At 38.5% G+C, this 15,482-nt stretch overlaps 1 protein-coding gene across 4 annotated transcripts in view; it reads right to left on the bottom strand.

The window, feature by feature from the left end:
• Positions 1-15,482, bottom strand: part of LOC106058288 (uncharacterized) — a 129,220-nt gene that overhangs the window by 16,822 nt on the left and 96,916 nt on the right. For 3 of the 4 annotated variants that reach the window (XM_056006353.1, XM_056006352.1, XM_056006354.1), the window contains exon 4: positions 3,127-3,220. In XM_056006353.1, coding sequence (XP_055862328.1) covers positions 3,127-3,220 — 94 coding nt within the window. Of the gene's footprint in view, positions 1-3,126; positions 3,221-5,569; positions 5,706-15,482 lie in introns of those variants that run through there. The other variant, XM_013215680.2, reaches the window with a different exon arrangement.

Genomic DNA, 15,482 nt, shown 5'->3' with positions numbered 1-15,482 from the left:
ACTTGAAGTACTAACTATCACTGGGTGGAGGACACGCACTCAAAGTACTAACTATCACTGGGTGGAGGACATGCACTCGAAGTACTAACTATCACTGGGTGGAGGACACGCACTCAAAGTACTAACTATCACTGGGTGGAGGACATGCACTCGAAGTACTAACTATCACTGGGTGGAGGACACGCACTCAAAGTACTAACTATAGGCAACATAAGCTACAGCTTAAAAATGGTTCCAGGGATATTTTCAATCATTTTGAAGAAAGAGCACAATAAATGTTTCACAAGGGTCTTCATTCTCCAGGTAGCTTAGGGCCCTAGCAAGTCTACATCCAGTCCTGCGCACTAATCAGGAGATCCACCAATCGTATGAAGACCCACCTAGAGTGAGGGAAGCAAAATAACAGACTTCGTTGAGCGGGTCACCTTGAAAGAATGTCAGAGAACAGAAGAGCTAAAATAATATACCAGAAAAAAACCCAAAAAAAAAACGGTCACGAATACGATGGATTGAGGATGTAGAGGCAGATCTGATGATGTGTGTGTGTGAATAAAACGATGATTACATTAGTACGTTTCCAAAGCTATATCAAACTTAAACTCCAAAAACCAATTGCAGACTTTATATTATGAAAAACTTGACTTGTACTTGTATTACACACCGGCTATGTCCGTTAATTTGTCTATTGTGGTCGGAGCACCCCCTCCTTTGTTTTTGAATTTCACATTTTAACAAACCCCCAATATATTTTTAAGCCCTTGAATTATTGTATCTATTACAATGAAATGAACCCCCACCTTTTTTTTTCTAATCACCCTGAGCACTGCAATGTTTTCTGACATTCTGGGAGAATTAAATAATTAAAATATATAAAATATTAAAATATATATAGTGCACATACGATGCAATTTAGAGCTTAGAAAATCTAGTTTAAAGACAGCTTAAACCCCCAAATAGAAATTACGTTTTAATAATAAAAATGCTTTTTTTTTATTATGTGTAGACATAGCTCAAATGATGAAAAAATAGTTCATTTTCATGCCAAGATTTCTTGCAAACTACTAAAGCAAGTTCAATAAAACTTCAGCTGTTGATTATTCAATACTAGTAAAAGATTGCGAAGCAGAATTAACCTACAATTATTTCAAGTTTGTAAATAGCAGGGTAGGCATAGAAAAAAATTAATTACTCTAAAAGTTTGCAACCTTTTGTAATTACTCTGCTTCACTTTCATACTTGTATATACAACATTAATAAATAAAATAAATAACATTTTTTATCACGCCATCTATGAACAAAAAAATATGAAAATGGTTAATAGGAGAAAACAGAAAAAACAAGGTTACAAAAGACATTTTGTGTGGAAATACAAAAGACAGTTTGTGTGGAAACACAAACTCAAAATCGGCCCCAGAAGAGGTCCACCCAGGCAGGCTTCAATATTTTCAGAAAGAACATCCAAATGAAATTATATCAAAGACAAATGAGAGATAAGAATGGAGAAAGAAGGTTAACAGATCTTGTGTAGTGCCCCAACGGTCAAAGTTAGATGTGAACCTGGCCTAACTAGTTCCCCCTTCAGACCTTGTGGTCTATAGGGTATGATGTAAAGTTCATCTGTTCTGTTTTTGTGGCCTACGGTTAGCGAGGGTGTCATGTAGCCAGCACAACGACCAACCACCTATACTTTTCCCCAACTAATGTCAGGTACCCATTAGAGCTGAGTGGACCAAAGATTCCAAAGTTGAAAATCCCAGTCTTCACCAGGATTCGAACCCGGGACCCCCGGTTCGGAAGCCAAGCGCTTTACCGCTCAGCCACCGCGCCTTCCCTGGCCTAACTGATGTCTTATAATTGATCTAATTGTTTTGAAAAGGCTCAATCTCTTATTCGAATCCTCAAAAAAAAAAAATTTCCGCAATAAAAATTGTTCAGAAAAATGAAGTTTATAAGATCACTATTCATTTTAAATTAGGTCTAACTTATAATGCATACTAATTAGTTTTTTCTCTTTAAAAAACTGCTTGCATAACTGATTTTAAAAATTAGATTTTTCGCTTTCAGAAAAAAAAAAAGTAGCCGTTGCATCAGAACTTCGAATGGTCTAAAATATTGTGATGTCGGATTTTCAATATCTTTTCTAGTTTACGAGATCTAAACGGGACGGACGGACAGACGGTCAGACATTTCGCACAAAACTAATAGCGTCTTTTCCCCTTTCGGGGGCCGCTAAAAAACGACCACCTCTGTGGTAAAAACTAAGTTAGTATACAAAATATAAACACACTTTTTAAATGCTTCCACTTTGAATTGGGACATGTTGTGTACACCAAATTGTTCAGAAATGAATGCTGTATAATATTGTTATAACAAAAAATCAATAATTTTGAACCATTAAGGGGGGGGGGGGGGTTAAGCTGTCCTAAAGAGCTTAGTGAATGTAGTTTATTTAAGGCCTTAGAGAATCTAGTTCAGAGCTTAGAGAATCTAGTTGAGAGTTTATATAATCTAGTTTAAGGGCTTAAAGAATCTAGTTCAGAGCTTAGATAATCTAGTTTGTGGGCTTAAAGAATCTAGTTCAGAGCTTAAAGAATCTAGTTCAGAGCTTAGATAATCTAGTTTGTGGGCTTAAAGAATCTAGTTCAGTGCTTAGATAATCTAGTTTGTGGGCTTAAAGAATCTAGTTCATAGCTTAGAGAATCTAGTTCAGAGCTTAGAGAATCTAGTTCAGTGCTTAGATAATCTAGTTTGTGGGCTTAAAGAATCTAGTTCAGTGCTTAGAGAATCTAGTTCAGAGCTTAGATAATCTAGTTTGTGGGCTTAAAGAATCTAGTTCAGAGCTTAGATAATCTAGTTCAGAGCTTAGAGAATCTAGTTCAGTGCTTAGAGAATCTAGTTCAGAGCTTAAAGAATCTAGTTCAGAGCTTAGAGAATCTAGTTCAGTGCATAGAGAATAGTTCAGAGCTTAGAGAATCTAGTTCAGAGCTTAGAGAATCTAGTTCAGTGCTTAGAGAATCTAGTTCAGAGCTTAGAGAATCTAGTTCAGTGCTTAGAGAATCTAGTTTTGATGTGACTGACTACCACGGAGATTAGTTCTAACAGAACAATGAGGTCAATACAACTTACTGTAAGTGATTCCCTTTTCCTGCCGCTAGTGACCACTGTAAATCCTTGAGTCTCGATAGCCACTCCAGTACGTTGTACATGTTCTTCAACATACCTGAAAGTAGAGAAGAAACAATAACAGCAATGTCAAGGACTAAGTCAAGCTAACAGAAAATACAATCTGTTTCCGTGAATCAAATTGTATTGATGTTTCATTTGTAGGATAACTTTTGTCTAAGCACATCAGTCTTTAATTTAAATAGACCAAAACATTTGTCTTTTAATTACACACTGCTGTCTTAGACAAACACGCAAACTTGTAAACAAAACAACAATGGTATTATAAAAACTGATTTCAGTGCAAAACAAACTAGATCTAGATACAGCAGCAAACACATGTGTTAGTTCTTTAGTTCTTGTCAATGATGGTTAGACCAAATCACAGAACTCAAGAATTGTTTGGTACATTTCAATGAACTCAGTTGTTTGGACTATCAGTTTTACTGTTCAACATTTTCTGATGTTAGAACTAGACTCGTAGAGTATGATAAAGTCTCCTTTAGTAGAGACACGTCGAGTAAAATCTAGTCTTATCTCGTAGAGTCTCGTTTAGTAGAGACATGTCTAGTAGAATATAGTCTAATCTCGCTGAGTCTAGTATACATATAATAATCATAATTTGATACAAATTAAACAGAAAGGACATAATTGGATACGAGCGTATTATCAGTTAAAAAGAAAGAAACATACTTTGATACGAGTTAAACAGAAAGTAACATATGCTCTGAGAGTAACTCATAAACGTTCCTGGAAAATGGCAAAACATTTTAATATCATGTTACGATTATTTCATACTCGACCAAATCAACTTACTGGTAGCTGGACCTGTCTTAGGCTCTCTAACAAGCAATAGAAAAAAAGTTTGTTTTTTTTTTAAAATCAAAGCTTATCCAAGGGAAAGAACCGCTAATTACCTCCAATTACTTAAAATTACAGGTTTTAGCTCCCATCCTACTATATAAAACAAAATTTATTAATTATTTCTAAATGATTAACTTATTGGTTAATTTTTGGATTGATTCGTGTCTCGTCATCAACTATGAATAATTATGCAAACTTTGAACTTGATCCGAGAATGGGAAGTGGGGGAAAAAGACGTGTCAAAACGTAATAAGGGGATTAAATCCATATATACATCCACATCTCTCATTCTCTATGGCCTCCTTCAATCGCGAAGCGACTATAGATCATCTCATGGAAATGAGATGATTGCCTGGGCATTGGCTGTGGTCGGAACGATGCCACCCACACATCAGTCCCCCCTCTCCACGCAGCTGATGTATCCAAAGGAACGGCAGTGCCGATACAGTTTGGGGTCAGCGGCGTCGCAGGTTCTGCCAGGGTGTAGCACTGGGTGCTGCCAACTGCCTTAGGGTCGCCAGCTCCTGATTTTTCCTCGGGGTTGACTCCCGAAGCCTTTCCCATGATTGGGTATAGCCGCATCTATCATTAAGTAACATTTATTCCCCCTATTTTATATATCAAGCAAAATAATCACCAAAACTAATACATCTTTTTTTTTAAATTGATTCATGTCTTGTCGGGTTCAATGAATAATTGTGAAAAGTTTTAACTTGATCCGAGAATGGGAAAAAAACAACATGTTCAAACTTTGTACCACACAGACAGACATACAGACAGAGTTGAAAAAAGCTTTGTAAAAATGTACCCTGCCCCAGTTGAACTAGCTACTGTTCTCTTTGGTTGAGGAATGCTGAGTCACGTGATGCTACCACGTGCTGCCGTCTCCTAGGACACCAGACTTTTATTACAATAGCCAAACAATACACATCAAGACAGAATCATGAGACAATACACGCCGGAGTGAAGTAAATGTGTTCTTGCTCAGCAATTCAGTGTCAACGAGATTCATAGGACTACTTCACAATGTACAAGTAGGACCACTGAACAATGGATGGCCACACATTGGGTTTCAAGTGAACTGTGTGTAGCTCTGAAATGTTTATTATAGTATTTGATACACAGAGAGATAGAGAGAGAGTGAGAGAGAGAGAGAGAGTGAGAGAGAGAGAGAGAGAGAGAGAGAGAGAGTAACAAAAAGAGAGATGTGTCTGCTACAGACATATATAACTCCAGACATCAAAGTGCTGAGCTAGCAAAATTGCTGGCCAACGACCGACATTCCATACATCAAGGGGAAGCTATCCTAAACATTCTTGGGGGATGGGTGGGGGGTATAGTATTATCGGGAAAAATCAATGTCTTAGTCTGGAGTCTAGGAGGAGATGTAGCACTGGTGGACTGGACCTTCAAACATGTCAGAATTGAGTAGCTCTTTAGGTCTCTATACTGGCATCAAGTCAAACACACTTCGGACCAGAGGGTAATGAACAAGATAACAAAAACAAAACAAAAAAAAAAAAGAAGTGCGTCAAAGGCCTACCTGAGAGGCTGCACCCAATCCGCAGTAAGATGTAATAGCAAGATGAATGTGATGGAAGCCGCTACACAAGAACAATATGAGGGAAAGAAAACAAAATGTAACATCACATTGCGGGACCAGACAGACAGATATGTGCTGACTTGGCGGAGTCATTGGCTCGGGGAGCTCAATGCTCAGTATTGATTCAATGTGGCTTGTCTGGAGAAGTGAGAGAGAGAGAGAGGGGGGGGGACTACATAGCTGAGTGGAGGCGGGAGGGAGTGTAGAAACGAGAGAGAGAGAGAGAGAATGAGGAAGGGTTAGAGATCACGGAAGTGTAACAGTCTCAATATCTTAAACAAACGTTGAACACAAGCTATTAACAAAAAAAAAAACGAGTAGGTTGTGTGCATCAGTTCTTAGTTGGTCCACATAGCAGAGGAGAAAGGGTTCGCCTTGTTACTTGGATAGACACAGACAATGAACGAATGAGAGGGAGATTGATTCAGACTCTCAAAAAGTGGCAGCCAATTGGTTTGTTCAAGTTTTTGTTTTGAGTAAAAACAAATGGAATCAATACGTAGAGCATTTTTCCATTTTAATCTCAGCAAGGTGAACACAAAGTTAGTTGAAATATTCAATGATTTCCAACGTCTGACTAAAAGAAGGACTGTTACTCCAGACATGAATCAATACAGTGCAGCCCCAATACCCACACTGTGTACTGAGCGATGCTGTGCCACTCGGCTAATGAATGATGTGTGAGCAAGTCACGTGATATCTCAGGGACGTGGCCCAATGGAAAGAACTAACCAAATCGAATGTGGAAATCAGCCACCTACACACGCCCACGCCATCAATGAACACAATGCAGTCAGACCAAGAGGGTGTGTGTGTGTGTGTGTGACATGGGATCAATACACACGGCAATCAAAATCTTAATGTTGGATTCTATCGATCTGATATTGACCTAACCACTGCTATCATTCTACACATTAAATGCAATGAAATATAGACTCACAGTAAACAACGATTTGGGGGGGGGGGGGGTGAAACAATAGACGGGTGGGGGGAAAAAAGGAAAACTAAAAGACAATGTTTTCATGTATCGTATTCTAGAAATGACAAACATTCCTTCACAACTGAAGATTTCAGTCCATCCTACGCGAATCATTCATCACGTCGTGCTTGGAAAACTTCAACTCTGCTACGTTCTTGGTTTTCATGTCTGGTTCAGGCAACTAACAAAATGTACACGCAAAACAAGAACAACACAAAACAAACAAACGTGAAAGATGATGAATCTAGTCATAATCCTGATCTGGACAAAACGTTGAAGAACTCTGTCCTGTCTATTGTGTTGATGTGATTCTTCTAGAGCCACAGCGTGCAAACCCAAGTTACAGGACAATGAAATAAGAAATGAACTACAAACATGAGTAACAGGACAATGAAATAAGAAATGAACTACAAACATGAGTTACAGGACAATGAAATAAGAAATTAACTACAAAAACCCGAGTTACATGACAATGAAATAAGAAATGAACTACAAACCTGAGTTACAAGACAATGAAATAAGAAATGAACTACAAACATGAGTTACAGGACAATGAAATAAGAAATGAACTACAAACCTGAGTTACAGGACAATGAAAAAAGAAATGAACTACAAACATGAGTTACAGGACAATGAAATAAGAAATGAACTACAAACATGAGTAACAGGACAATGAAATAAGAAATGAACTACAAACATGAGTAACAGGACAATGATATAAGAAATGAGCTACAAACATGAGTTACAGGACAAGGAAATAAGAAATGAACTACAAACATGAGTTACAGGACAATGAAATAAGAAATGAACTACAAACATGAGTTACAGGACAAGGAAATAAGAAATGAACTACAAACATGAGTTACAGGACAAGGAAATAAGAAATGAACTACAAACCCGAATAACAGGACAATGAAATAAGAAATGAGCTACAAACATGAGTAACAGGACAATGATATAAGAAATGAACTACAAACATGAGTTACAGGACAAGGAAATAAGAAATGAACTACAAACATGAGTTACAGGACAATGAAATAAGAAATGAACTACAAACATGAGTAACAGGACAATGAAATAAGAAATGAACTACAAACATGAGTTACAGGACAGGGAAATAAGAAATGAACTACAAACCCGAGTAACAGGACAATGAAATAAGAAATGAACTACAAACATGAGTTACAGGTAAGGAAATAAGAAATGAACTACAAACAAGAGTTACAGGACAAGGAAATAAGAAATGAACTACAAACATGAGTTACAGGACAATGAAATAAGAAATGAACTACAAACATGAGTTACAGGACAAGGAAATAAGAAATGAACTACAAACATGAGTTACAGGACAAGGAAATAAGAAATGAACTACAAACCCGAATAACAGGACAATGAAATAAGAAATGAGCTACAAACATGAGTAACAGGACAATGATATAAGAAATGAACTACAAACATGAGTTACAGGACAAGGAAATAAGAAATGAACTACAAACATGAGTTACAGGACAATGAAATAATTAACTATCATTCCTTTTTATTTGCTTTGCTAACAGAAAAAGGGCAAGGTCGCCTCTATACGCAGACGACAGCAGCAGCAGTTTCCGAAATGTCTAAATCAGGACTCAAGGCGGTCATCGTGTCCCAGGCTAAAGCCCTTACAGACGGTGGGCGTTTTTTTTTTGTGTGTGTTAAGGGTTGTGGGAACGTCAGAGGAGAGCTATTGACAATTGGGGCAGACATTGAGCGGAGGCAGACATTGAGCGGAGGCAGCATTGAGCGGAGGCAGACATTGAGCGGAGGCAGAGTGCTAGATGATAGGAAAGACGTAGACTTGAGTTACAAAATGTCTTCCCAATAGAAAGCCTTCAGTCAACGGGTGTCTGCAAATAATGGTTGAACAAATCTGAGAGTAAACAATACACAAACAAAACATTAGGCTCGATTCAAATATTTTTTTTTCTTTTTTTTTTACAAATCAAATCAAGAACACAAATTTAAAATGTTTTTGTTTTTTTTTAACTTTAGTTCAAATTAGAATATGCGTCCTCTGGAAGCCTCACCTCAAGAAAACAGAGAACCTAGTCGCAAAACAGTGCCGTGAGATTTATAAGAAACGAACATTCACATTAACACCATTAGACAGCACTCACAAAGAAAAGTATCAATTTGAAGTCAAACACCGAATCCTAAATGACAACTACAATAAGACTGGCTAATAAACTACACAGATACATTTCTTACTCTACAGGCTAAGTGTGTACAAGTGCTACTTCTTCACTAGTGCCATTAGAGCATAGAACGGGTTGCCTGAATCAGCCAGGAAAACCAACGACTTTGCAGAGTTTAAGTTACTGATTTACATGCATGGCTAGATTGACACATGAAATGCGTAGGAAGTAATTATCTTCTCTTTCAAAGTAACGTCTGTAATTGATCAGACACAGTTCTCTGGAGAACATTAGAAAGTGATAGATAAAGATAGTCATTGAAGAATTCATGGCCATCACGTGATCTAAAATGTGGCAATGTGCCAAATAACTACTAGAAAGTGAACGATAAATATCGGAGTTAAAGGCACATCTTTACGGTGGAATCGCTGTGTCAAGCCACATATTTATTGTTCAATCGCAGTGTTGTCACATATCTATGACTCACTCACTGTGTTAAGTCACATATCTATGACTCACTCACTGTGTTAAGTCACATATCTATGACTCACTCACTGTGTTAAGTCGCATATCTATGACTCACTCACTGTGTTAAGTCGCATATCTATGACTCACTCACTTTGTTAAGTCGCATATCTATGGCTCAATCACTGTGTTAAATGGCATATCTATGACTCACTCACTGTGTTAAGCCACATATCTATGACTCACTCACTTTGTTAAGTCGCATATCTATGGCTCAATCACTTTGTTAAGTCGCATATCTATGGCTCAATCACTTTGTTAAGTCGCATATCTATGGCTCACCCACTGTGTTAAGTCACATATCTATGGCTCAATCACTTTGTTAAGTCGCATATCTATGGCTCAATCACTGTGTTAAATGGCATATCTATGGCTCACTCACTGTGTTAAGTCACATATCTATGACTCACTCACTTTGTTAAGTCACATATCTATGACTCACTCACTGTGTTAAGTCGCATATCTATGACTCACTCACTGTGTTAAGTCGCATATCTATGACTCACTCACTGTGTTAAGTCACATATCTATGGCTCAATCACTGTGTTAAATGGCATATCTATGACTCACTCACTGTGTTAAGCCACATATCTATGACTCACTCACTTTGTTAAGTCGCATATCTATGGCTCAATCACTTTGTTAAGTCGCATATCTATGGCTCAATCACTTTGTTAAGTCGCATATCTATGGCTCAATCACTGTGTTAAATGGCATATCTATGGCTCACTCACTGTGTTAAGTCACATATCTATGACTCACTCACTTTGTTAAGTCACATATCTATGACTCACTCACTGTGTTAAGTCGCATATCTATGGCTCACTCACTGTGTTAAGCCACATATCTATGACTCAATCACTGTGTTAAATGGCATATCTATGGCTCACTCACTGTGTTAAGCCACATATCTATGACTCAATCACTGTGTTAAATGGCATATCTATGGCTCACTCACTGTGTTAAGCCACATATCTATGACTCAATCACTGTGTTAAGTCACATATCTATGGCTCACTCACTGTGTTAAGCCACATATCTATGACTCACTCACTTTGTTAAGTCGCATATCTATGGCTCAATCACTTTGTTAAGTCGCATATCTATGGCTCAATCACTTTGTTAAGTCGCATATCTATGGCTCAATCACTGTGTTAAATGGCATATCTATGGCTCACTCACTGTGTTAAGCCACATATCTATGACTCACTCACTTTGTTAAGTCACATATCTATGACTCACTCACTGTGTTAAGTCGCATATCTATGGCTCACTCACTGTGTTAAGCCACATATCTATGACTCAATCACTGTGTTAAATGGCATATCTATGGCTCACTCACTGTGTTAAGCCACATATCTATGACTCAATCACTGTGTTAAATGGCATATCTATGGCTCACTCACTGTGTTAAGCCACATATCTATGACTCAATCACTGTGTTAAGTCACATATCTATGGCTCACTCACTGTGTTAAGCCACATATCTATGACTCAATCACTGTGTTAAGTCACATATCTATGGCTCACTCACTGTGTTAAGTCACATATCTATGACTCAATCACTGTGTTAAGTCGCATATCTATGACTCAATCACTGTGTTAAGTCACATATCTATGACTCACTCACTGTGTTAAGTCACATATCTATGACTCAATCACTGTGTTAAGTCACATATCTATGACTCACTCACTGTGTTAAGTCACATATCTATGACTCAATCACTGTGTTAAGTCACATATCTATGACTCAATCACTGTGTTAAGTCACATATCTATGGCTCACTCACTGTGTTAAGTCACATATCTATGACTCAATCACTGTGTTAAGTCACATATCTATGACTCAATCACTGTGTTAAGTCACATATCTATGACTCAATCACTGTGTTAAGTCACATATCTATGGCTCACTCACTGTGTTAAGTCACATATCTATGACTCAATCACTGTGTTAAGTCACATATCTATGACTCAATCACTGTGTTAAGTCACATATCTATGGCTCACTCACTGTGTTAAGTCACATATCTATGGCTCACTCAAGGTGTTACGTGTACGGCTTTTGTTAAGTCACGTTTTTAGCATGATGTCTACCATTTTTCATTATGTTGCTCACTCTTTAGCCACTCTACGAACTGTCTGCTACTATTGAACAGTGGCATTGCTATGTGACATTAAGCTTTTATTAGAATGCTCAAGAAACCTTAATTTGTATCAGATGGTAGGTAGCAAGTGGGAGTATGTAATTCAGCCATTTGAAAACTGAAGTTTCTTGACTGCACAAGTTCTAAATGCAGGCCTAAACTGTAAGCATTGATCAATGCTGTCCCATGTCTACCCCAGCGTTGTTTCAAGTAACAGCCAATGCAGACCATAGTCTGGTAACCAAGCCTTGTATTGAGTGTGTACATCCACACCAAAACAAACACTAGGTGTGTACTGTGTTGCCCTTATTAACCCAATACACGACATAAGTAGGGCACACGTTGACCTCACGTGAATGCTCTGACCCCTGGAGGTCAAAGTCGTGTCATCTCTCAACACTGACTGTGTGTTAGTCATGTACATGTATGACAGCTTGTGGAGATCAAAGAACCAAACCAATGTGTAAAGCTACTGAGCCAAGCTCTAGACAAGTAGTTTAGTTGTGAAACACTGATCTAGATCCACTTTTAAATACAGACATTTCCATGTTTCCTAGTTCTAGTCAAACATAAAGCTATCCCATTATTTGAAATGAACTGTTAGTCCCAACTCACACACACACAGTCTACGAACTCGGACCTGATTCAATGACGGACTGGGGGGGTTGCTTATTATGTCTAGAACTGGCCTTTGGAATTGGACAGGAAGTTTAAAATCAAACTAGGAAGAAAGTCTGACAAGCATGCGCTTGTAGTTATATAAGGTCATTTTAAAGAGAGAAAGATGCCATTGATTCGTAGGAGAAACAGTGTCTCTTCAGTAGTCTACACACCACTGGGTAGAAATAAGAGAAACAGTGTCTCTTCAGTAGTCTACACACCTCTGGGTAGAAATAAGAGAAACAGTGTCTCTTCAGTAGTCTACACACCTCTGGGTAGACTAAAGATGACAAAGTATGGAGCTACCAGCTGCTTTAATTCATCTGTTTAGCATTACATGTCAGCATAAATACACCCGGTAGTCAATTCAAAAGGAGAATGCTTACAAAGAACTCATCACCATGTAGTAATTAAGGTTCTTATGAAGTTACTAATTAATTAACTTCATGTCAGTCTACTTCTAACATGTACGTTAGATTTGTATTATACGGGCATTCCAATAGCTGCTTCCCTTGTACAGAGAATTGATACATTTAACTTACAATGCTAAGACATTGAACTAAAACTGTACAAGACTCACACGTCAAACTTGAGTTCCCACGACAACAGTTTCAAAGGGAAACACTCAGTGAAATGTACATTATATTACACCTCCATGACATTCTCCATACGAGTGACCAAAGTTTGGCCTATCAGCTGATTCCCCAACAGCTGACTCAACACAAAACTAGACAGAAACCTGGCAATGCAATCGTTTTTTTTTCCTTCTTCATTTACTGTAAACCGTCAAATCTGCGTGAATCTTTACATACGTGTATTAACATTAATTCTATCAGGTATAAAGCAACGTGTGGATATAAGTCCCGCAGTGTCTTGTGCTTAATGGTACGTTAATAATACAATTCAGCTGTTAAAAATCTAAGTTTAAATGTCAACACAAGATAGATGTTTACAGTACCAAATGTATGAATGATGAAAAAAAAAAGGCTGTACACTGAATATTTTACCAGTGGTGCTCAACACATTGGCTTGGGTTATTATGCACTAACTAATGAAATAAAACTTTTCCCCCGATAGTCCATTGACCTATCAGTGACCAGAAACTGGCAGGGAGGCCAAAAACTTCAAGAGGTGAACGCCCGGGCAGACCATCTGGTGCCATACAATCTGACGTTGCACATGACACAAAGACAACGTGGAGGTGTGTGCAATGTATTGATGTTTGCAGGTATGTGGGGGCTGCCTACAAGCTAGACCTGTCCAACGTACAGTGAGATAGTTTGCTCTGCTCTGTGTCTACACGGCTTACACAACACATACATAGACCACGACACTTATCGGACTGAAGTGGGCGTGGTGACAGTTTATCGCACGAAATACATAAAAAAAAAGGGAGTGTAAGACCTCACGGAAAGTGTCGGGTTCAATCCTGGCTGTGTAGAATTTTCCCTACATGGTCATTGGGTACTAACTAGCCTAGAGATCCTTGGGTACTAACTAGCCTAGAGATCCTTGGGTACTAACTAGCCTAGAGATCCTTGGGTACTAACTAGCCTAGAGATCCTTGGGTACTAACTAGCCTAGAGATCTTTGGGTACTAACTAGCCTAGAGATCTTTGGGTACTAACTAGCCTAGAGATCCTTGGGTACTAACTAGCCTAGAGATCTTTGGGTACTAACTAGCCTAGAGATCTTTGGGTACTAACTAGCCTAGAGATCTTTGGGTACTAACTAGCCTAGAGATCCTTGGGTACTAACTAGCCTAGAGATCCTTGGGTACTAACTAGCCTAGAGATCCTTGGGTACTAACTAGCCTAGAGATCCTTGGGTACTAACTAGCCTGGAGATCTTTGGGTACTAACTAGCCTGGAGATCCTTGGGTACTAACTAGCCTAGAGATCCTTGGGTACTAACTAGCCTAGAGATCCTTGGGTACTAACTAGCCTAGAGATCCTTGGGTACTAACTAGCCTAGAGATCTTTGGGTACTAACTAGCCTAGAGATCTTTGGGTACTAACTAGCCTAGAGATCCTTGGGTACTAACTAGCCTAGAGATCTTTGGGTACTAACTAGCCTAGAGATCTTTGGGTACTAACTAGCCTAGAGATCCTTGGGTACTAACTAGCCTAGAGATCCTTGGGTACTAACTAGCCTAGAGATCTTTGGGTACTAACTAGCCTAGAGATCCTTGGGTACTAACTAGCCTAGAGATCCTTGGGTACTAACTAGCCTAGAGATCTTTGGGTACTAACTAGCCTAGAGATCCTTGGGTACTAACTAGCCTAGAGATCTTTGGGTACTAACTAGCCTAGAGATCCTTGGGTACTAACTAGCCTAGAGATCCTTGGGTACTAACTAGCCTAGAGATCTTTGGGTACTAACTAGCCTAGAGATCCTTGGGTACTAACTAGCCTGGAGATCTTTGGGTACTAACTAGCCTAGAGATCTTTGGGTACTAACTAGCCTAGAGATCTTTGGGTACCAACTAGCCTAGAGATCTTTGGGTACTAACTAGCCTAGAGATCTTTGGGTACTAACTAGCCTAGAGATCTTTGGGTACTAACTAGCCTAGAGATCCTCCTCAGTTTCCAAAGTGGTATAGAGACAAGAGTGCCAAGCTTTGTTTTTCTTTACTCCGCTAGTTTCCTATCCCAGTTCGTACATTTTGTATTTCTCAACAGTGGTGTCCATGTTTCAAGTAGTACAATCATCCAATCATCATATTTATGCAAAGCACTCTTCAATTCTATTGGCTTCAATCCAATCATCATATTCATGCCAGGCTCTCTTCAATTATAATCGCTTCAATCCAATCATCATATTCATGCAAAGCACTCTTCAATTCTATTGGCTTCAATCCAATCATCATATTCATGCCAGGCTCTCTTCAATTCTATTGGCTTCAATCCAATCATCATATTCATGCCAGGCTCTCTTCAATTCTATTGGCTTCAATCCAATCATCATATTCATGCCAGGCTCTCTTCAATTATAATCGCTTCAATCCAATCATCATATTCATGCCAGGCTCTCTTCAATTCTATTGACTTCAATCCAATCATCATATTCATGCCAGGCTCTCTTCAATTCTATTGGCTTCAATCCAATCATCATATTCATGCCAGGCTCTCTTCAATTCTATTGGCTTCAATCCAATCATCATATTCATGCCAGGCTCTCTTCAATTATAATCGCTTCAATCCAATCATCATATTCATGCCAGGCTCTCTTCAATTCTATTGGCTTCAATCCAATCATCATATTCATGCCAGGCTCTCTTCAATTCTATTGGCTTCAATCCAATCATCATATTCATGCAAAGCACTCTTCAATTCTATTGGCTTCAATCCAATCATCATATTCATGCAAAG

Source organism: Biomphalaria glabrata, chromosome 12, assembly GCF_947242115.1.
Source record: "Biomphalaria glabrata chromosome 12, xgBioGlab47.1, whole genome shotgun sequence".
NCBI lineage: Eukaryota > Metazoa > Mollusca > Gastropoda > Planorbidae > Biomphalaria > Biomphalaria glabrata.
Note: the sequence above shows the minus strand (reverse complement) of the source record. Positions and strands in the feature narration are given on the sequence as shown.